General features: G+C 38.0%; 2 protein-coding genes across 2 annotated transcripts; one reads left to right on the top strand and one right to left on the bottom strand.

Annotated features, from left to right (window-relative positions):
* The first annotated feature begins 495 nt into the window (after positions 1-495).
* Positions 496-6,086, top strand: LOC141618351 (uncharacterized). Its single transcript, XM_074435449.1, has 7 exons — positions 496-674; positions 1,108-2,108; positions 2,244-2,287; positions 2,574-3,894; positions 4,017-4,060; positions 4,808-4,933; positions 5,720-6,086. The coding sequence occupies exons 2-4, from the start codon at positions 1,110-1,112 to the stop codon at positions 3,373-3,375; spliced, it is 1,845 nt and encodes a 614-aa protein (XP_074291550.1). The 5' UTR covers positions 496-674; positions 1,108-1,109; the 3' UTR covers positions 3,376-3,894; positions 4,017-4,060; positions 4,808-4,933; positions 5,720-6,086.
* Positions 6,087-20,950: 14,864 nt separating this feature from the next.
* Positions 20,951-22,337, bottom strand: LOC141622071 (uncharacterized). The gene is made up of 2 exons (XM_074438130.1): positions 21,551-22,337; positions 20,951-21,266 (listed from the first exon to the last, which is right to left on the bottom strand). Exons 1-2 carry the CDS (start codon positions 22,282-22,284, stop codon positions 21,254-21,256), a joined length of 747 nt encoding a protein of 248 aa, XP_074294231.1. The 5' UTR covers positions 22,285-22,337; the 3' UTR covers positions 20,951-21,253.
* Between the last annotated feature and the right edge of the window lie 2,123 nt (positions 22,338-24,460).

The following is a 24,460-nucleotide window of genomic DNA, read 5'->3' as shown; positions in this document are numbered from 1 at the left end:
TCGCGCATTCGTGCGGGATCTATACTAATGTCCCTAATGGACAGATACATTGATACCTAACGTCGACGATTTGTTTGTTGTTTGGGAAGATTTGGGAAAGAATAAAGTAGAGAGAGTGAGTAAAGGTAGTGATGGTCTTTTAAAAAAAAAAAACGTCAAAACGTCGACAATTTGTTACAAAACGTCGATGACGTTTTGCAACCCGAAAAATCATTGGTGATAGTTCCCTTAAAAAAAATCATTAGTAACATTTTGGGTTTAACTTGGTCTTTAAAGTTCTGAATTGGGCACTTTGGTGAAATTGGATTTGGCCCAATTCTTCTATGATTATAGGCTAGTTCAAAAGTAAAAGGGACTAAGAATGTTATAGCCCGAAAACTAACAGATTTGAGTTGAGGCTTAACGATCTATCCATGTCAGATGGTTGATATAGACACAAGTCACACCGTATCAAGATTTAATTTGGTCGGATTTGAATTGAAGGATTTGCAAGTCGTCCCCTTACTATGAACGACATGGACACAAATTCGACCCGATCCGATCTAGAGGTCTACAAGTAACAAGCCTATATTCAAAAGAAGAAACACTCTCAAATTCATTCTCCCCAAATTCTTCTCGCAATCCTTGGCGTCTTCCTTTCTCTCCAGACTCCAGCAATCTGTTGATTTCACAAGGTTTCCTTCCTTCCTTCTCAATTAACCTTTTTTTCATATTTTATGTTAACCTTAATTGGATTCCGAGGTTTCACAAACCCTAATTGGATTTGTCCAACTATGGGTTTATAAGCAGTAAATAAAAACTTGAATAATTATAATTATTGGTCAATTATATATTTATAAACTGATTTCAATTATAATATACTCCCTCCGTCTCAATCATTTGTTAACCTTTTGAATAAAAAAGGTAGACACATAATGGGGATGCAGGGAATTTGAATATTGGTTTGCCAGTGTTGTGGCTTTTGTTATTCAGGTGCTACTACTCTGCCCTATTGTCTATAATTTGTATAGTTAATTTCATGGCCGTCTCCATTTATCTTTGAATTACCTTATTCCATTATTAATATACTTGAATTAGAGCTAAATTAATTATCAAATACTCTGGCAGAGATGGTAGGCTATGAACCAGAACTTACCGTAGCGAAAGTATGGGAAAGGAGACTGCAAAATCCCAATGTGAAGATAACCAAACCTTATCATTTACGCAGTGCTAGTCCTTTTGATTATGAGGGTGACCCAGCGACACCTTTAGTTCAGGTTTTTTCCGTCCACATTTTCAATCACTTTGATGATGGCAAACCATGTGAAATCTACGGCTCCATTCGAGTATTGGAAAGTCACCGCCCTCACTTTCATCTCTATAACCGTGATCCTGAAGATTCCGAGACCATATTGAAAAAAGACTGTTTATCTCTAATTGGCCCTGACCGTTATCCCATCATTCCCTCTCTTAGCACAGAATTGGAGTTATGTCTTTATGATAGGATTCGTGGTGTCAAGGTAGTAGACGAGAAGCTCGATTTGGATCCTGTGAATGACGATTCATATGACAGGCTGATGAAACACGAGGTTCGAGGTCCTCATGTGTACGCTGATGTATACTACGTGATATTCCAGTTTGCAGCTTATGCCACTTTGCATGTTAAAGTTACCAAAACTGAGAACGGCGATAATAATTGCGATGCTGCCGATATTTATGGAAGCATTGTAACTGGGTATGAAAATGTCAGGAGGTATTGCAGTCACGACTCAGACGTGGACCAATTGGAAACACACGTTTTTGACAAGCCGTTTCATCAACCTTTGCGTGTCCTGCTTGGGGAGCCCATCAAGTTGTCTAGAAAAGTGGTGGCTGTGCCAGCGTATTCATCCATTACTATCCAAGTAAATTTGTGGGATTCCAATGGCAAAATTGCCGATGACTGCTTACAATGTCCAGCTTACAATCGCGGCGACAGTTTTTCATATATTCGGACACAATATGCCTGTGTTGAAGTGCGAGTCCAGTGGAAGCATGCCTTTTTGTATCTTTATAGAGATCGAAAAATGCTTCTCTTAAAGGAAAAAGAGCCGAGCAATGAGCAAGAGGATATGAAAAAAAAGCAGAAGGTGAGCACCATTTATTTATTTATTTATTTATAACCGCTTTCCTTTAGTTTCTTCAGAGTTCAGAGTACTATTTCGTGCGCTTCTAAATCCTCCAAACCTGCAGTCTGACCTGATTTGGCCATCATTTATGTACAGGTATTTTATGAGGAACAAGCTTCCTCATCCACTTTTGACTTTAGGTAATCCCCTCCATTCTTCCTGAGTAGAGAGTTGTAATTAATTAGTCACTCCGTCCCTGTGCTTTTAATTTATGTTTTGTTTTTGTAACTGAGATTTTAAACAAACATAGACAAATGATTGAGTTAGGGGGAAACATTTTTAGTTGCCATGATAATTGTTTTGACTCCTATTATTGGTTTTCTGTTTTTCATAAGAAAGTAACTTTACATAAATCGGTTTTCTGTTTTGCATATTTTCTTCATTTCCAGATAATAACATTATCTTGAATTCTATCATACCTCGCAGCCCAATGTATTTTAGAAACACGAAAGTTGAGATTTTTACGGTATTTGTTGATGGAGTAGCTCAAAAGATTTCCGCTTTATGTGGAGCTATCTTAATTGATGATGGAGGCAATAAATTCTCTATATATAATAGAGATGACAGCTGCATGGAAGAGTTATCAGATAGCAATTTTGCATCAATAGAGTTCAATTTTCGTGCCATTCAAAATGATGAGTGGAGTATGATTCTATATTTGAGAGACCCAATAAATAATCTTGAAGTCAGCAACGGTACTTTTGGTTGGAATGAGTGTGCCCTCCGGTCGTCAGCATTTTATAACAAGCGCTTGTGCTCAGTTGTTCGAGGTGATGATGGATTTGCAGTTGTGCATTATCAAATTTTCAGTTTTTCATACGAAGCTTTTGTGACGGTGACATTATTTCGTCATGATGATACCGACTTTACCGTAAATTTACACGGGAATTTATTTGGTCGTTATAGCGGTCATGAATATTCAACAAGCTACGAAAAGAAATATTATAGGAGTAGGCTGTTTGATCTGCCGAGAAATAAGGCCGTGGAAGTGAAGGCTGGTTCTGAAATTCGCTTGTTAAAATCTATAGTTGCTGTTCCAGGTGACTCGGATTTGATTATTGAAGCAGACCTTGTCGTATGTGGCATTGACGGTGTTGATGATTTTATATGCGGGATGGCAGAATTCGAGTTTGATCTTGAGGAACCATATTATGAGACGATTGAAGGAGAACATTATGGCATCGAAATTTGCGCATCGTTTAAGGAGACCAACTATTTAGGACTTTAGCTGTTGTATTCCTACTTGGACTATACAAGTTCAATTCCGCTTTAGGACAGACCTTTTCCTTTTAAGTTGGAACTTGGCGATAATAATTGCAATGCTGCCGATATTTATGGAAGCATTGTAACTGGGTATGAAAATGTCAGGAGGTATTGCAGTCGCGACTCAGATGTGGACCAATTGGAAACACGGGTTTTTGACAACCCGTTTCATCAACCTTTGCGTGTCCTGCTTGGGGAGCCCATCAAGTTGTCTGGAAAAGTGGTGGCTGTGCCAGCGTATTCGTCCATTACTATCCAAGTAAATTTGTGGGATTCCATTGGCAAAATTGCCGATGACTGCTTACAGTGTCCAGCTTACAATAGCTGCGACAGTTTTTCATATATTCGGACACAATATGCCTGTGTTGAAGTGCGATTCCAGTGGAAGCATGCCTTCTTGTATCTTTATAGAGATCGAAAAATGCTTCTCTTAAAGGAAAAAGAGCGGAGCAATGAGGAAGAGGATATGCGAAAAAAGCACAAGGTGAGCACCATTTTTTTTAATTTATAACCGCTTTCCTTTAGTTACTTTGGAGTACTATTTTGTGCGCTTCTAAATCCTCAAAACCTGCAGTCTGACCTGATTTGGCCATCATTTATGTACAGGTATTTTATGAGGAACAAGCTTCCTCATCCACTTTTGACTTTAGGTAATCCCCTCCATTCTTCCTGAGTAGAGAGTTGTAATTAATTAGTCACTCCGTCCCGGTGCTTTTAATTTATGTTTTGTTTTTGTAACTGAGATTTTAAACAAACATTGACAAATGATTGAGTTAGGGGGAAACATTTTTAGTTGCCATGATAATTGTTTTGACTCCTATTATTGGTTTTCTGTTTTGCATAAGAAAGTAACTTTAGCTCTGAAATCTCATTATTTAGTGATGAAAAACCATTATCACCCCTTCGCTTAAAAAAATATGCCTACAATTTGTCCCTATTTTTCATAGAAGTGTTACGATACATAACTAGCTATAGTATGGAACGTTAACCTTTTCATCTTGCTACATTTTGGGATGTTCCAAAGGGAAATGGAGACAATATAAATGGGATGGAGAGAGTAATATTACACAAAATAATGTGGTGTTCATAATATTAATATCTTAGTATCTATGCTGTTCTTGAGGAATCCAGAGTCTGCAACATGCGTAAAAGAGCGGTCATACTTATAAGTTAGAAAAAAAAATTCTAAGATAACACACCATGCCTCGTCGATACGCAGTATTTCGTTCATTTCGGTCATTTTTTTTAGTTGGTTTGTTTTTTTCCGAGCTCTCTAGTTGCACCAAAGGGTCGACATTTTTTTACTGAAGTACTTGCCCTTACCTCTTTTTTTTCCTTCTTCATATGGTTTGGAAGACTGTTAATTTTATCTACTCACTGAAATTGGTGCTGCACAGAGTATACATGATGGTCGCATTTATCAACTGAAGCTCTTCTGTGACAAAGATTATCCAGAGAAACCGCCCAGTGTCCGTTTCCACACTCGAGTCAACTTGACTTGTGTGAACCCTGACTCTGGAATGGTAATTTATTTTTTTGTATGCCTGATTGATGTGCTAATACTCCGTAGGTGATGCTTTTGCTTACTCTGCTTAGCCATGTGCCATGTCAAAACATGAACGATTGCCTGTCATTTTTGTCAATCAACGTTGTATGATTCGTGATCACTTTCTTATTGCCGTGAAGAATTTCCCTTAAATATGCAATTCCACATGAGCACATGTTGGCGATCGATCCTATCCTTGAATCTCTTGTTCTTGGGTCAATCCCATATACTCACAGTGTTGATTCGTTGTTTTAACGGTATTTTGGACCAAAATTCTCAAATACGAAGTGTGTTAATTTTATTTTTTTTGTAATTACTTGAGACGTCTCTAGGATTGATATTTTGTTCAGTTGCTTGTGTATGAAATTTCTGCAATATTCGACTTCTCGAACTCAGATTAGAGACTGACTCGACCAGCATTGTCCCATCCTTTACATGAACCCTAAAATAACATCCTAAAGTAGTCCGAAACCCGAGTTAACCCGATCAAAGACTACCTGGCCCGAAAATGAACCAATTTGAGATGAGCTGAAATGGTCCCAATTGACTAATTTGAGAATACCATGACCCAACAATGACCAATTCAACAGGACCCGTAGGCCGTAACCATCAAGCCTAAATAGATCCAGAGTAATATTTGACCTGTATCTGAAATGACCCAATGATGATGCACACAAATTGACGAGCTGGACAAATTTGTCAGATCTAGGTGCATTTTCTTGTTTATATGCTGGAATCTGACAAGTATTGGTCTGGATGGCAGGTTGAACCTAAAAAGTTTGGAATGCTTGCAAATTGGCAGAGGGAGTACACTATGGAGGATATTCTGACCCAGCTCAGGAAAGAAATGGCTTCGCCACAGAATCGTAAGCTTGCCTAAATGACCTTATTATATCTTGCGTTCATAGTTGTCGAATATTTCATACTGGTTGATTATGAGACTGTTGATTCGGATTACAAGTGTTTTTTTTTTCCTTGTAAGGCTGTTTAAGTAACTCAATTATGAAAACATTTGTTGAGTAAACCTTGCCCTTGTTATTCATCCAAGTACTTTCACTCGTGTGTAACATCTTGTAACGTCGTAACCAAATTTACGTCTTTCTCGTTTATCGGATAGTTTCCCTCACGCCTCTCTATCGTTGTTTTATAAACCACTCACAATATGTTGAGATTGAAATCCTGAGTTTTCATATTAATATTGAGGCGGCGGCAAGTAGATGAATGTTATAATATGCATACTACCTACTGATTTCGAATCATGTCGTATATGCATTTACCCTTCATCACAATTGATAGATATCTTGCTAACTTTGAATCGAGATGATAATCAAGTTTATATACTTATATATACTGACTAAATTGCAAGAATTGAGACCATTTCCTGTTTACTATTTCAGTTACAAAAATCATGTAACAATCATATTACTAGTTCCTACAAGCTCTAGTTTTTATTTTAGAATTGCATTTGATGAATAATTTGATTTTTTACACTCTACATGGGACAGAGGGATAAATATTACTAGTTCCTACAAGCCCTAGTTTTAGGATATTTCAATCTACATTAACATCCACTTTAATCCTTGAATTTAACGTCAATTTCAATACCATAATATTGTTCGATTAATATATTAAACTTTATATTTGTCGGGTCAATATCAGGTAGGATCAATATCAAGTTGAGTCTAGTTCGGGTTACTGATCATCGGGTTGTGTCGAGTTACGGGTAGTCATTAGGTCGTAAAATTTTCGGATTCTATCAAATCAGGTCCCTCGGTTCGGGCCAGACTTGCCAGCACTATGTGCGACTATAATACTTAGGTAAACCTAGAGGGATGTAGTTAGAGTTGGCATAAAGGGCCGCGGGCCGGTGGGCGACACGGTCAGGCACGACCCACAGCACGGCCCGGCCCGGCCCGACGAGAAAATCGAGGAAGCACGGGCACGGCACGAATGGGCTTTGGACGGGCTCCGACGCGATTTTCATCAAAAATCCGTGCCTAGGCACGGCACGACCCAGGCACGCACCAGGCACGACGGGCTTGGCACGGCCCGACACGAAGAATGGCCTGTTTATTATTATTTATTAAATAAAAAGTACAGTAACATTTAACAAAATATATATTTAAGCCATTAATCATCATTTATTAAACTAAAAATACACTAATATTTAATAAAGTATATATTTAAACCATTAATCATCATTTATTAAACAAAAAGTACTAAAAATATATCAATTATATAACGTTTTTTTTTAAATAAAAAAAATATTAAAGCACATGGGCCGGCCCACGGACAAGGCACGAAAAGCCCATGGGCCAGGCACGGCCCGAGCACGAAAATGGTCGTGCCTTGAGCGGGCCGCGATGTAGGTTTGGATCAGTGGGTCTGGCACGACACGGCCCGAGGAGCCCAATATCCGTGCCTGGGCCGGGCCAATTTTTGGGGATGGCACGATGGGCCGGCTGAAGGAAATGTAGATTCATATACAAACTAACATACTCATATATGTCTAAATTAATTTGTCATAAAATTAAAACGGATTTTATGCATGCAAACAATAATAAAATAGAGGAGAAATCATGTCCTTACAATGATGATTTCGGTTATATTGGGCACAAGAGAGATCACCTTTCTCTCTTGTTCTTGAGCTTTCCCTTATGGATGAACAAGATCTAAGTATAAGATCTCTCCCTAAGCTTTATACCCAAGGCTTTCTCTTAATTAAGATTAATATTATAAGAACTAGTATAATATAAATCTAGAAGAAAATTGAACCAAAATATTGTTAAACACTTGAATATTTCGGTTTAGGGAAGGAAGAGATGGGAGCTTTTTATCTCTCTAAAAACTCTTATTTTTAGATTAATGAATGGAATGAATTTTTTCACCAACTAAACAAAGTAGTGTATATTGAAAAATAAGACAAAACCCTTGCCTTTTCTCTCTTGGAAAACCGGGTGGGTGGAGGTGCTTTTGGGGAGCCAATGCATGCTCATATTGGTCTTCACAAGGTGAATAGGGTTGCATGGCTACCTAGCTATTTCATCATTATGTTTTCTATTTAAAATATAAACACAATTTTAGCTAATGCTCCTCTATAATTTCGGCACTTTTAGTTAATATGGATTCCATATTATTTTTGTCAATTGACAATATGTCACATGTCACATGTCACATAAATTTGTTATGTAATTTTTAACATATTAAAAATCAACGTATTAATAAAAATACGTCACATACAAAAATCGATTTAGTAATTTCATAATTACTTGTGCCAAAATATTTTACCAATTTATAAATCGTATTTACAAAAATTCATTCAATTCTGATTGTTTCCTTAAACAATAATTTCATCCGAGTAATGAAACAATTCGATTACTCAGACCGTATCTCATTTAATCACATTTCAATATGATACGTAAATTTTACTTCCAAAATCGTCCGTCAATTTTCAAGTAATTTAATTAACTCGTAACGTTATACGATTAATTAAATAATCAATTAAGAGTATTGCCCTTTAGGTATGACCTAGGGGGTCAACTGATCACCACCGTCGCACGACAGTAATGTCAAACTCTAGTCAGCCAATCATTACCGATATATGTTGACCAGTTGACAGTATAAATACTTCCCAATTGTATTCTTTAAAATGAGATTTAATAATGATATTTAAATCATGTGATCGCACTATTGTTGAGGACACTTTTCCCAACAATCTCCCACTTGTCCTCGACAAGTGTGCGTCACCAATTCTCTTGTCCTATTACTATCTCCCACTCAATGCAAGGTGTCTTTCAGGTCGTACTTGCAAGTGATCATATCGAGAGTGGTTTCCTCGATCTGGAGAATAACTGATTGACCGGACTTATCTATCATAGATACTTTCCGAGCGTGGCCACGCATTTTCCAATTCATTACTCCTCGAGTGGCCCCGAGATATTGTTATAACCCTGACTAGGGGTGGACAATTCCTATCGCACTCATTCCCTTCGACTAGCCACGACCATCATAACCCAAAATATGCCCGTTTGACCCCATTTACGAAGGTCGTAGTAACACAAATCAAAGTTAATCAAATCGTGCCATCTTAGGAGAATAGTCTTTAGTCAAAAGAATCGACTCATTTGAATACTATAGCAGCTCTCGCCACGACCGGCTATATAAATTTGCCAGAACTCTATAAGCGGTCATAAGGCCCGACAAGGTGTTCCTAACATCTGCCTATGTGATCGACTAGTCATCTCACATGACTCTATGGCACTTGAACTTGCCATCAATCGCCTCACACTCTAGTCACTTCGAGACGTCACCTCATACAAGTGACTATGGGCAAATACTATGTTAATCCGTGTTCACTTTAACGGGGTTCAATTGTCTCTACAACCCGTATGGATGTAACAAAGTATAAATTAAAGATAAAAGACAAATGTGATTATGAACATGAACAAAAACAACACTTTTATTTCATTTCAAAATCTAACAGAAATTTGGTACACGTTTAAGTCTCATGGACGTAACATGCCCATCATGCTTAGCTGCGATAAAGGCTTGGTGAGCGGATCGGCTATGTTGTCATCCGTCCCAACCTTACAAATCGCAATTTCCTTTCTTTCAATGAAATCTCTTATTACATGATATTTTCTAAGTACATGTCTAGATCTATTACTAGACTTCGGCTCCTTAGCTTGGAAGATCGTCCCACTATTATCACAATAGAGAGTGATGGGATCATTGGCGGTAGGTACTACTTTTAGTCCTTCCGTGAATTGCTTGATCCACATAGCTTCCTTGGCGCTTCGATGCTTTGCTATGTACTCACCTCCATTGTCGAATCCGCGATTCTGACTTCCTTGAAGCTTCTCCACTTCGGCACCACCATTGAGCATGAAAACAAAACCAACTTGTGATTTCATGTCATCTCTATCTGTTTGAAAACTTGAGTCCGTGTATCCATTAACACGCAACTCGGTGTCTCCTCCAAACACAAGGATAGAGTCCTTAGTTCTTCTCAAGTACTTAAGGATGTTCTTGACAAAGAATCCAGTGACTCTCACTGGATTTCCTTGATATCTACTCGTCATGCTCAAGGCATACGAGACATCGAGACGTGTGCATATCATGGCATACATGATTGATCCAACAAATGAAGCGTAAGGGATCAACTTCATGCGTTCAACATCATGGGGTTCGGAGGGACATTGAGTCTTGCTCAATATCGTTCCGGTTACCATAGGTACCAAACCCCTTTTGGATTTGTCCATGCTGAATCGTCCAAGAATCTTATCAACATAAGACTCTTGACTTAGTGCCAATATCCTCTTGGATCTATCTCTATAGATCCGGATACCTAATATGCGTTGTGCCTCTCCTAAATCCTTCATTTGGAAGTGGTTACCTAACCACTTCTTAATGAAAGACAACATTGGAATATCATTTCCAATGAGTAGTATGTCATCGACATACAAGATTAGGAACACAACATTGCTCCCACTAAATTTCATGTATAAACATGGTTCCTCAACATTTCGAGTGAAACCATTTTCCTTTATTTCATCATTGAATCGATGATTCCAACTTCTTGATGCTTGCTTAAGACCATAAATGGATCTCTTAAGCTTGCACACTTTGTTAGGATTTTTAGAATCAACAAAACCTTCGGGTTGTATCATGTACACCTCCTCTTCTAAATGCCCATTTAGAAAAGCGGTTTTGACATCCATTTGCCAAATTTCATAATCATGAAATGCGGCGATCGCTAACAAAATCCGTATGGATCTTAGCATGGCTACGGGGGCGAAGGTCTCATCATAATGGAGACCTTGGACTTGGGTAAATCCTTTTGCCACTAGCCTAGCTTTGTAGACATCGTCATGTCCTTCTATGCCATTTTTGACCTTGAATATCCATTTGCATTGGAGGGGTCTTGCCCCTTTAGGCAAATTTACCAAGTCCCAAACTTGGTTTTCAAGCATAGAATCCATTTCGGACTTCATGGCTTCAAGCCATAAGGTGGAATTAGGACTAGAGATTGCGGCCTTGTAGGTGGCGGGCTCGTCACTTTCCATAAGCAACACATCGAGTGTTCCATCTTCCTCGATAAGTCCCACATATCGATCGGGATGGCGAATTACTCGGCCCGTCCTTCTTAGTGGAGGAGGTACAACCGCGTTAGACGACGAAGGAACATCTTCTTGCGTCTCTACCTCGGTTTGTGGCTCTCGAACTTCGTCAAGTTCAAAATTTCTCCCACTCTGTCTTTTAGAATTAAATTGTTTTTCCTAAGAAGACAGCCTCGCAAGACACAAACACTTTGTTATCTTGAGGTTTGTAGAAGTAATAACCTCGAGAGGTCAAAGGATAGCCTGCAAAGATGCATTTTTCGGATCTTGGGGCAAGCTTATTGTCGGGTTTAGTCTTGACGTAAGCATCACATCCCCAAATCTTCATATAGGATATATTTGGGATCTTACCCGTCCACATCTCACATGGAGTCTTTTCAGTGGACTTTGTGGGACTATTGTTCAAAGATCGAATTGCGGTTTGTATCGCAAATCCCCAAAACGAGTTCGGTAACTCGGTTTGACTCATCATGGATCGAACCATATCTAGTAGGGTTCGATTCCTCCTTTCAGCAACACCATTGAGTTGTGGTGTTCCAGGTGGAGTAAGTTGTGATATAATACCACGACCTTTCAAGTGTGAATCAAATTCAAGGCTAAGGTATTCTCCACCACGATCGGATCGTAGTGCCTTAATCTTTTTGTTCAATTGGTTCTCTACTTCGTTTTGAAATTCCTTGAATTTCTCAAACGCTTCACTCTTATGCTTCATCAAATAGATATACCCATATCTACTTAAATCATCGGTGAAGGTTATGAAGTAGTCATAATTACCACGAGCGGTGATAGTCATTGGTCCACATACATCGGTGTGTATGAGTCCCAATAGCTCACTAGCTCGTGTCCCTTTACCACTAAAAGGATTACGAGTCATTTTGCCAAGTAGACAATATTCGCATGTACCATATGATTGATAATCAAATGGTGTAATCACATTAGTCGAAATTAATCTTTTGATGCGATTCTCGTTTATGTGACCTAATCGACAATGCCAAATGAACGCTTCACTTGGGTCACTTGTTTTGAGTTTCTTTGATTGTATGTTATAAATATCATTAATCGGATTTGAGGTCTCTAAAATGTAAATGCCATTGATGGAAGTAGCTTGGCCAATAACCAAATCATTCCTAGAAATAGAGCAACGATTGTTCTTAATGACAAAACAAAAACCGTCCACGTCTAGCATGGCGATTGAAATAATGTTTTTAGAGAGTGTAGGTACATAAAAACAATTATGCAAATACAACTCAAATCCATTTGGCAAAGCTAAAACATAAGTTCCCTTGGATTCGGCCGCTACCCGAGCTCCATTTCCAAGGCGTAGATCCACATCTCCCTTGCTAAGCCTCTCCACATCTCTTAAACCCTGTAAATGATTACAAAGGTGAGAACCACAACCGGTATCTAGTACCCATGTCGTAGTGGAAGTATAATTTATATCAATAACATAAATTTCTTTAGGAATTGTACCTTTTGGAGTAATGAGTCATTCCCTTATATTTCGCAAATACATAGGGCAATTCCTAAGCCAATGTCCCATGCCATAGCAATAATGGCACTCATCATTAACTTGCTTGAAGTTTTTGACTTTCTTTCCTTTCTTCTTGAACCTCTTGCCCTTTGAAGCAAGAACTTGATTGCTAGAGCTCCCACTAGCTTTGGCATCTTTATCTTCCAGAGACAAAGACCCTATAGCTTGCATGAGGTAGTCTTCCTGAGACGGACTCACACGAGGTCTAGTAGTAGTGAGTGGTTTAGAAGAGGTGATGAAGTTAAGGTTTCCATCCGAACCTATCCCGAAATGAAGTTCTCTAGTTGTATCGAAATTATTGTTGGAGCATACGTCGTCAAGAACATGGTGATATGACTCAATAGTTATTGGTGCGGTAGCATTTGTTGGATTCATTATAATGCACTACAAATATGGAGGAAAGGAAATATTAACATTTGTCTTTTTAAATCATACTTGCAAATTTAACAAGATATGAACATTTATATAGTGACCTCTACCCAACTATAATAAATGATTCCAAGACCCAAATTCATATTAACTTGGGCACGGTGTGGCCGATGAAACCCTTATCAATATAACTCGGTGGATTAACGCTTTAATCGATTCTACTTCTAGAACTCTTGGTCGATAATATTACATTAACATTTATCTATAGCCCAAAACACATTCAACAAGGGGACGGTGTGGCCGATAAAACCCTTATCGAAAAACTTTTGTTGAGTTCAATCCAAATTTCGAATAAATGTGTCCATGATCCAAACCCACATTGACTTGGGCACGGTGTGGCCGATGAAACCCTTATCAACATGAATTCGGTGGATAGACATTTATCACCCACTTCCCCTACGTAACAAGGTTTGTACCCCGGTGTGGCCGAGTGCACTCCCTCACGAAATAGGTTTTCATGGTTTCTACTCTTTGGTAAGGCTATGTCTCAATTAATTGTTTTAGCGAGAGGTCATGTCAAATTATTATCTATCACGTTTTAAGTGAACTAAAGCGGTGAACTACGATAATTATATTTGACACGGTCGATAAACTCGATGAGACAATGCATGTTTAGTTATGGCGATTTAGCGATGCATGTGACATAAAATAAAATGCAAGCATAAAGATAAATAAATCCTAGTATGGCCTTCCTAAAATAGAAAAACTATTTAACTATTACATATTCGGAAACCAACTCCATTGGTCCCTTGAACTTCGGTTGTGGCACGCATCTCGATGTAACACCGTCTTTATGTGTCGCCATTCTTGAAGAAATCCGTCTTTGGGAACTCCGGAATGAATAAAATTACATAATAAATTACATAATTTCCTATTATACATTTGTAACTTAAAATAAAATAAATCTATTAAATTACAAAACGGTGATACGAGATCACAATAAAATTACAACCGAATCGATATTCCCATACATTTCGGGAAATACCAATTAAAATCTAAGGCCATACTAAGTAAAATTACATAATTCAAAAATTACATAAATTAAAATTATGACAATCATAAAGAAAATGCAGCATTATAATATGTATGAACATGCTCAATTTTATGCTAAATCGCCTTTTAATTAGCCAATATCGTATATTACTCGGTTTTTACGGATTTGCGTGATTTCAACATTTTTATAATCACAAAAATACATAAACTCATATTTATGCATAAGTTAATTACCCTAACCTCTTAGGACTCAAAATATAGTCTTCACTAATAATTTGACCATAATTAACCCATATTTTATAAAATTGTTCATAAATGGACTAAAAAATAACAAAATAAGCTATTAAACTTCAAATAAATCACAAAATTTCAAATAAATTCAAAATTTGAAATTTAAACTCATGAACATTCTGGAAAAATTCCATGACACTCATAATGTTCAAAATCTTAGGTTAAAAATTTCGAAATTTTTCCGGAAAAACAATGTTGCGGTTTATCGATTTTAATAAAATAATCATAAAAACATGGAAAAATTATTTTCATTAACTTTTCAATTTTAGATCTGAAAAATATAATAAAATGCAACATTAGACGTTTTTCCTAAGTCATAGATTATGTTTTATTAATTTTCCACTAATAATGTCACTATTTATGCTATTTTTCTTCAAAAATTCATAAATCATGCAAAAAGACTTCTTTATAGCCAATTATTTTACACACATCTTGTAAAATTGCATGTGACAACATATTAATTTTCTATGACCAGATTCGAAATTTATCTCATATTAACCTATTTTTCACTTAAATCCGAATTTAATAATGAAAAATTCATTTTTCGAGCATAACAAGTCCAAAAATTATGAAAATTTACAGGTTATCTCAAAATAATATATGTGACAACATATCCAAAAATCAATGAAAAATTCGAAGTATAGCTAATTTTAGACCAAAAATGACATTTTTACTCATAAAATCACATTTAAATGTCATTATTGTAAATTATGAACAATAAAAATCCGAAAAATTAACCAAAATATCCTAAAACATTTTAGGACCAGAAATATTAACATGCATGTAATAATTTCGTGATATATCATAATAACACAAATTTTACAAGTTTTATTTGTTATTCTTATAACTCGGAAAAACTTTTAACCAATTTGCATGCAAACAACCGTGGCTCTGATACCGATTGAAGGAAATGTAGATTCATATACAAACTAACATACTCATATATGTCTAAATTAATTTGTCATAAAATTAAAACGGATTTTATGCATGCAAACAATAATAAAATAGAGGAGAAATCATGTCCTTACAATGATGATTTCGGTTATATTGGGCACAAGAGAGATCACCTTTCTCTCTTGTTCTTGAGCTTTCCCTTATGGATGAACAAGATCTAAGTATAAGATCTCTCCCTAAGCTTTATACCCAAGGCTTTCTCTTAATTAAGATTAATATTATAAGAACTAGTATAATATAAATCTAGAAGAAAATTGAACCAAAATATTGTTAAACACTTGAATATTTCGGTTTAGGGAAGGAAGAGATGGGAGCTTTTTATCTCTCTAAAAACTCTTATTTTTAGATTAATGAATGGAATGAATTTTTTCACCAACTAAACAAAGTAGTGTATATTGAAAAATAAGACAAAACCCTTGCCTTTTCTCTCTTGGAAAACCGGGTGGGTGGAGGTGCTTTTGGGGAGCCAATGCATGCTCATATTGGTCTTCACAAGGTGAATAGGGTTGCATGGCTACCTAGCTATTTCATCATTATGTTTTCTATTTAAAATATAAACACAATTTTAGCTAATGCTCCTCTATAATTTCGGCACTTTTAGTTAATATGGATTCCATATTATTTTTGTCAATTGACAATATGTCACATGTCACATGTCACATAAATTTGTTATGTAATTTTTAACATATTAAAAATCAACGTATTAATAAAAATACGTCACATACAAAAATCGATTTAGTAATTTCATAATTACTTGTGCCAAAATATTTTACCAATTTATAAATCGTATTTACAAAAATTCATTCAATTCTGATTGTTTCCTTAAACAATAATTTCATCCGAGTAATGAAACAATTCGATTACTCAGACCGTATCTCATTTAATCACATTTCAATATGATACGTAAATTTTACTTCCAAAATCGTCCGTCAATTTTCAAGTAATTTAATTAACTCGTAACGTTATACGATTAATTAAATAATCAATTAAGAGTATTGCCCTTTAGGTATGACCTGGGGGTCAATGATCACCACCGTCGCATGCACGACAAAGAATGTCAAACTCTAGTCAGCCAATCATTACCGATATATGTTGACCAGTTGACAGTATAAATACTTCCCAATTGTATTCTTTAAAATGAGATTTAATAATGATATTTAAATCATGTGATCGCACTATTGTTGAGGACACTTTTCCCAACACCGGCACGCGAGCCGGCCCAACACGGCCCATTGCCTACTCTATGTAAGACGGGTTGGGTCACAACCAAATTGTGTGAAATGGGTAAAAATAGACTGATGTATTAATTATAGAGTAGACAAGGTGGAGTGTTGTAGGTAAAGTAGATTTGACAAGAGAGAACTTGAAAATGACATCTCTCTTACTACTAAGAGAATAAAAACTCTTAGTAGTTTTGCCGCCAATGCTACAAACTTGAAAATGGGCCACATCTTTCGATGACAAACTAGGTAATTATTGGGCTATAAAAATTTATTGGGCTCAAATCTTAAATCTCTTCTATTCTATCTATTCTATTCTAACTCATATTCGGATAATGAGCGATAATAATGAAAGAGAGGGACCCCCACTGTTAATTCAGAACGGATTCTCTATCCCATTTTATGTTCTATCTTGTCTCCCATTATTTCTCCTAAAGATACATTAGCATTTTAAGATATAATATTACCATTTTTATTATTGCAAGTGTGATGAGTCAAAATCTTATGTAACACCCCCATTTATTCAGGAGCTTTTAGCTAAACATTCCCAAATAAATAGGACTGTACCATCTCGGTTTCCCGAGGTAGTGAATAACAAAGTACAACAATACCAAAGTACTTTAAATTAAAACTTAGCGATTACATGTTTATTACAAATTTAACTAACTAAAACTTAATATAAAATAATTACAACTCGCAGCGGAAATAAATAATGTAATATAATTGTTCTATGTGATCTAGACTTCAACTATGGTCCAAGTCCTCTCGCATCTCATAGCTCCCAAGTCATCTAACCTTTAGTACCTGTCAAATCCGCTCCCCATAAAACGGTTCACCGCAGGTGTTCACGAATACACGGTCAACCGCGAGGTTGAGTAGGAATAAACTAAACAACAATAATAATCCAACCCAAAATATATATTCATCAAGTTCTCATCACTTCATCCGTACAACTCACTTACATCACTGGCAGTAGCACAACCCCCTGAAGACCGTGCTATGCTTAAGTCAACTGGCAGTGGTACTTTCATACCATGCTCAATCGTAGCGTAGTACCCTCCGTACTATGCATTAATGCGATAGTAATCACTTACTATGCACAACTATCACTTTGGCGTAGTAATTACTTACTATGTACATCCGCGATGAACGATTACTCGCTATGCACAACCGCGCGATATGACCTCCGTGTTATGCTCAACTGAATAATCAACTATCCATACCAAATACAACCAAACAACAAAAACTCAATAAAAATCTCGTCTTCATCTCAACCAACATCTTAACATACTCCATTACTCTACTTCTACTAATGAATCACAATATTAACCTTAACCTCATAAATCGTCACATTTAAACATTTATTCACTTACCAATAAAACCGAGTTGAGTTGGAAATTCCTACCTGATAAGCAAATACTCCAATTACGCACTCCAATAATGCAATCCAATCAACAATTAAAGTTCCTCAATAAAACCGTCACCTAATACAAATAATAATAATTACTATTTATATACTTTATTCAAATAATCCAATTAATTATAAATTAGTTACGTTAATTATGTTCTCGTATAAATTATTACGTAAAACTCGTCTTAAATATTAATTGAACTCAACAATAACCCATGTAAAACTGTTAGTATTTAGAAGCAGAGACGCATAAGAGAAAGGAATAGGGTAGAAATTGTGTTGTATATTCATTCCACTTCTTAGCCTATAAATATTACAAAGGAGGTAACAAATTACTAGAAATAAGGAACTAAATTATCATAAGATAATATTGTTACCATAAGAATAGGCAATATCAGTGAGGAAAATATTGTGATCATATCGATCACAATATCCGTCTAACACCCCCCCTCAAACTGGAGCATGGGGATCAATAATGCCCAGTTTGCGAAGTAAGTAGTGGAATTGTCGAACACCCAAGGGTTTGGTAAAGATATCAGCGACTTGCTCGTTTGTAGGAACATACGCTGGCTGAACAAGGCCTTCCGTGATAGCATCCCGAACAAAATGACAGTCAATTTCAATATGTTTTGTGCGCTCATGGAAGACCGGATTTTGAGACAAATGTATCGCGGATTGATTATCACAAAACAATTGCACAGGAAACGAGATGGGAACATCCAAGCAAGCTAACAAGCCTTTCAACCACTTTAATTCGCACACGATAGCGGCCATGGAGCGATATTCTGCTTCAGACGAAGATAGAGAGACCGCGTGCTGTTTCTTAGTCTTCCAAGAGACGGGACAGTCGCCAAGAAAAACAAACCAGCCCGTGACAGATCTTCTTGTTAACGGACATGCGCCATAGTCCGAATCACACCAACCCGTGATGGTAAGAGGACTGGTCGAACTAAGCAATATGCCTTGGCCTGGACTCCCTTTAAGGTAGCGAACCACACGCAATGCAGCCTCCATGTGAGCTTCACGAGGTCTTGAAGATATTGAGAAAGAATATGGACAGAAAATGATAGGTCTGGCCGTGTAACAGCTAAATAAACCAGCCGGCCAACCAATCGTCGATAACGCTCCGGCTCGCTTAACAATGGACTGGCCGAGACACTAAGCTTGTGATCAAGGAGCATGGGAGTGGAAGCCGGTTTGCCCCTAATAACCCGGTCTCGCAAGAATATCCGATATACTTGCGTTGATTAAGGAAAATACCGTCCTTACTACGCGCCACCTCGAGACCGAGAAAATATTTCAAGGTCCCCAAATCCTTCATTTTGAAACAACGACTCAAATATTCTTTGAAAGAAGAGATAGCAGAGGTGTCGTTACCCAAAATAACAAGATCGTCCACATAAATTAAAACATGAATACAAGTCGTGTGAAGGGAGTAAGAGAATAAGGAGTAATCCGAGTAAGACTGGCGGAAACCATATTGGCGCAAGGCCCCTTCAAGTTTTGCGAACCAACACCGGGGTGCCTGACGAAGACCGTATAAAGATTTTTTAAGGCGGCATACCTTCCCATCATGACCTCGACTAAAACCCGGAGGGAGTTTCATATAGACTTCTTCATTTAAATCACCGTGTAAGAATGCGTTATGTACATCCATTTGATGCAGCTCCCATTTTTTAACAGCGGCAACGGCGAGAAAAGTTCTGACGGTGACCATCTTTACAACAGGAGCAAAAGTTTCTCCATAATCAAGACCCTCAACTTGGTGATTTCCGAAAACAACAAGTCGTGCCTTCAATCTTTCAACGGATCCGTCAGATTTATATTTTATCTTATAAACCCAACGACACCCCCAAAGCTTTTTTATCAGGAGGTAAAGTAGCTAATTCCCAAGTACCATTTTGTTCAAGGGCATCGATTTCATCTTGCATAGCCCGACACCACCCGTCATCTTGCAAAGCAATTTTAAAAGAAGCGGGCTCGACCCCCGTGGTTATAGCAGCCAAAAAATTAATATGTCGAGGGGAAAATTTCTGACAAGTAACATAATTAGCTAGAGTATATGGCGTACCTGAGGGAGATGAAGGAGATTCCGGTGAGTCGGGAGGAGATGGACTGTTTATTGAATCGAGGACGTAACCTTACAAACGAGAATTTGGAAATTTAATTCGGTGTCCTCGGCCAACATCCGGAACAGGTGAAGGGATCGTGGCAGTAGGATGATCCGGAGTAGCAGCTGTATCCAACAACTCCTCACCCGGTGTAGGACCCGTGGCTGACCCAAGAATGGGCTCGGTAGGTTCGGGATTGTCGGGTACAACAGGGTCAAGTATGGGTGGCTCATCTTCAACAACAAAAGAAGGTGACTCAGGGGAAGATAAAGTATTTTCCGGAGCAGGAAAATGAAATAAGTCTTCATAAAATTGAACATCACGAGACACAGTAATTTTGCCCGTTTCTATATCATAAACCTTCCAACCTTTTTTATTATGTGGATAACCAATAAAGATACATTTCCGACTTCGATGTTCAAATTTATCGCCTTGAGTTTTTTGATTATGTACGAAACAAATGCACCCAAAGACCCGTAAATTATGGTATGATGGAGGAATGCCGAAGAGAATTTCATATGGGGTTTTATTGCCAAGAAGTTTAGAGGGTGTACGATTGATCAAATATGCCAAAGTGAGAACGCATTCATCCCAAAATTGCTTAGGAAGGTTACCTTGAAACAGTAAGGCTCGTGCAACATTGAGTATATGCCGATGTTTACGTTCAACACGCCCATTTTGTTGGGGTGTGCCGACGCAAGATGTTTGGAATTGAATCCCCTGCTCCAAAAAATAAGTAGCCATGTGATTAAATTCATTCCCATTGTCACTACGAACCACCTTGACCTGTTTCGAGAATTGTGTACGGACCATGGATAAAAAATGCATGAACATAGTGGTAACTTCCGTCTTAGCAAGTAATAAATATACCCATACGGAACGAGAACAATCATCCACAAGAGTAAGAAAATAATTAGCTCCACAAGTAGAAATAGTACGATAAGGACCCCAAAAGTCACAATGTATCAAATCAAAAATTCCGGAAGCAATATTGTCACTTAAAGAAAAACTTGCACGAGTTTGCTTAGCAAGATGACAAACATCACAAACTAAGCTTTTATTAACGGAAATGGAAGAAGCTAAAGGAATATGTTGAACCACATGAGCACCCGGATGGCCAAGCCGTTGATGCCACAACTCGTAAGAACCAACCAAATTCACTGTGTTCACCATAGTAGAAGTAGGCGGTGCCAAGAAAAACAGTCCATCCCGAAGCTCACCGACTCCAATCATCTTCCTCAAGGTACGGTCCTGAATAAGACAACGATCTTTAGTAAATTGCAAAACATAGTCAATTTCCTCCGTTAATTGAGAAACGGAAATTAAATTACAAGTTAAATGAGGAACAAAAAGAACCCGGCGCAAAGTAATATGATCATTAATGCAAAAGGTGCCCATTTTGGAAGCCAAAATCCGCTTCCCATTAGGCAAGCCAACAGCTCGTGGAGGAATGACCATACAATCCGCAAATATAGATAAATCACCTGTTACATGGTTAGATGCACCCGTATCTATAATCCAAGAAACAGACATACCCGATAACCGATCCGAGGATACTGATTGAAGGGCATTGGCATGAACCACGCCTTCTCCTTGAGAGCCGGCCCCAAAAACCCGAGCCACTGGCAGTCGCGCTGGAACCCGCACCTGGACTCATACCCTTACGACTTCGTAATTCGGCCAAAGTTCGAGGTCTACTACCCCACCAATCCGGGAATTTATTAAGTCTAATAAAAGAAGATTTGATGTCATGACCATTAATCTGACAGTGAGTGCAAAATATTTTTCGACGATCCGATTTCTCGCGTTCACGAAGAGCTTTCCAGTCCGCAGGGGTACGTGAAGGACCCGAGACCGCGAAGGCAGAGACTTCATTCACATCAGGAGAGGGTGAGTCACTAAGAAGTAAGCGCTCTGCCTGAAGCACGGCATGATAGCCGCGATTAAGAGAAGGCAGTGGGACAAGTTGAAATTGTTGATTACGGATAGGGCCGTATAAACTACGATCAAGTCCCATAAAAAATTGGTGAAGTCGTTCATTGTCAAGGCGTTTAATCGCTTTAGTAGCAATATCGCAAGTGCATTTTCCACATTCACAAGCAAAAGGGGGTTCATGTATGGAAATAGCATCCCAAAGCGATTTTAATTTACCGTAATATTCAGTGACGGACATACCTTTCTTTTGTCGACAGTCACTAAGATCGGATTTCAAAGTGTGAATAGACGTACCATCAACCACGGCAAATCGCTCCGCTAAATCGCCCCACATAGCAGCGGCATCCTCAACATATGGCACGCTTTCGAGGACCGACGGATCAATCGTAGCGCGAAGTCAGGAAACAATAGTGCAATGAATCACCTCCCATTGCCCGAGGAGAAAATTATCAGTCGGCTTTTCGACAGTCCTGTCACAAAAGCCAAACTTGCGACGAGATTTAAGTGTCATTCGCATAGAACGACTCCAATCATCATAATTGTAAGTATTCAAGAGAACAGTGGAAAGTTTGAGGTTTGGAAGGTCTCCGGAACCGAGATAAAACGGAGACAAAGGATCAATCCGAGGAGTCGTGTTTCCCGATTGAGAAGTAGCATCTCCACCAGTCATGGCAAGGAGATGAAGAAGATATAATTTGTGTGTATTTTTGTTTTTAGAAGAAAAATTGGCCTGATACCATGTTAGTATTTAGAAGCAGAGACGCATAAGAGAAAGGAATAGGGTAGAAATTGTGTTGTATATTCATTCCACTTCTTAGCCTATAAATATTACAAAGGAGGTAACAAATTACTAGAAATAAGGAACTAAATTATCATAAGATAATATTGTTACCATAAGAATAGGCAATATCAGTGAGGAAAATATTGTGATCATATCGATCACAATATCCGTCTAACAAAAACCCACGCACAACTCCCCCCTTTAACCCGTATAAAACCCGTCACAAACACCCACATATACACCCCATACAACCCGTGTAACACACCCAAACCCGACACAACCACATCCACCACCTGCCCCACCGTGAGACCCCTCTTCCAACAACACAATCACCCTCTCATACACTAGACATAACCACCATACTAGCCTCACCACCACGCCCTAACACCCACGACCTACAACAACAACAACAAACCCAAACACACATAACACGGCCAGTCCACAACTACCCATAACCTCAGCCACCATAGCGCACGATACCACCTCTGGCCACCACCATTATCACCTCTGACCCACGGTGGTTCCAGTGGTGGGTCTCTATTACCTTCACCGCCACCATAACGGCCAAGGCAGCCGTCTAAACATGGTCACAGCAACACCCCTGTCCTCCCCTGTTTCGCGTTTTCCACCTGCCACCGCCACAAACCACCACTTACGGACACTAAATAAGCCCCACGATGGTCGACTCGACCCATAGGTTCCAACGCTACCAACCCCAGACCACGACACGACCCTAACGGATCCCAATTCGGGTCGAAATCCCCTAAAGTACCCATGTTTCGCATACACAATTAAAAACGGTCAAACTCGCCACTTTTGACCACCACACGCCACCCTAACATCATCATTAGGACAGACTAACACCCATAAACCACCAACCACAACCCTAGGTCAGATAGGTCACGCTAAGTGGGTCAAATAATGCAAAACAAACTCTAACCCTAACCTTTATAATGACCCGACACCCCCCTTTTGTTATTCGATTTGACGGTCAACGGGTGGTCAACGACGACCAACGACGGGTCCTGGTCAGACACTGGTGATCCATGGTCATGGTGACGGTCTTAGTTCGTCAAACGGTAGTCTAGTTTAAGAGTTATAACAAAGCAAAGGTGAGTATGTTATGAGACGATTAGAAAATTACCTTGTAACGATCTGAAGCAATTAGGAAACTATATAATTACCATATTATTTCTATTATACAAATACGATTATTATTAGTACTAGTATTGGTGCCCGGCTTCGCCCGGGCTATCTCTACTTACCATTATTTTTTTTTTCATTAAATAAAATTACTTAAAGTTGCATAACTCATAAATTTATCATTAATATATTTTTTATAACATATTCTAAAATTAGGATGAAATAAATGTTGAGAAAAATTTACTACTCCCACCGTAATTATTGTTACTGTCACTATTGGCGCATTAATATTGATAATTTCACTACTCGCGCCGTAATTATTGTTACTTTCACTATTGCCGCATTAATATTGATTATTTCACTACTCCCGTTGTTGTTTCTACCACTCTCACTAATTTCGTTGATAATATTGTTACTTTTACTATTCAAATGAGTGATTACTATCATATAACTATATCCAATGTTACTACAATTTTTTTTTACTGACGAAATTACTTTTACTACTTAACATGCAATTTTAAGAGGATTATATATTTATATAAATATATTACATATATGCATTAAATCATATCAAAAGAATTATGCA

This window comes from Silene latifolia, chromosome X, assembly GCF_048544455.1.
Source record: "Silene latifolia isolate original U9 population chromosome X, ASM4854445v1, whole genome shotgun sequence".
NCBI classification, from domain to species: Eukaryota; Viridiplantae; Streptophyta; class Magnoliopsida; order Caryophyllales; family Caryophyllaceae; genus Silene; species Silene latifolia.
Note: the sequence above shows the minus strand (reverse complement) of the source record. Positions and strands in the feature narration are given on the sequence as shown.

Bases quoted from the DNA above. Each gene is read 5' to 3' on its own strand.
- LOC141622071 (XM_074438130.1), bottom strand. From the start codon at position 22,284: ATGTGGGGCGATTTAGCGGAGCGATTTGCCGTGGTTGATGGTACGTCT.
- LOC141618351 (XM_074435449.1), top strand. From the start codon at position 1,110: ATGGTAGGCTATGAACCAGAACTTACCGTAGCGAAAGTATGGGAAAGG. The intron at 2,109-2,243 runs GTGAGCACCATT...ATTTATGTACAG, and splicing joins ATATGAAAAAAAAGCAGAAG to GTATTTTATGAGGAACAAGC. The intron at 2,288-2,573 runs GTAATCCCCTCC...CATACCTCGCAG, and splicing joins TCATCCACTTTTGACTTTAG to CCCAATGTATTTTAGAAACA.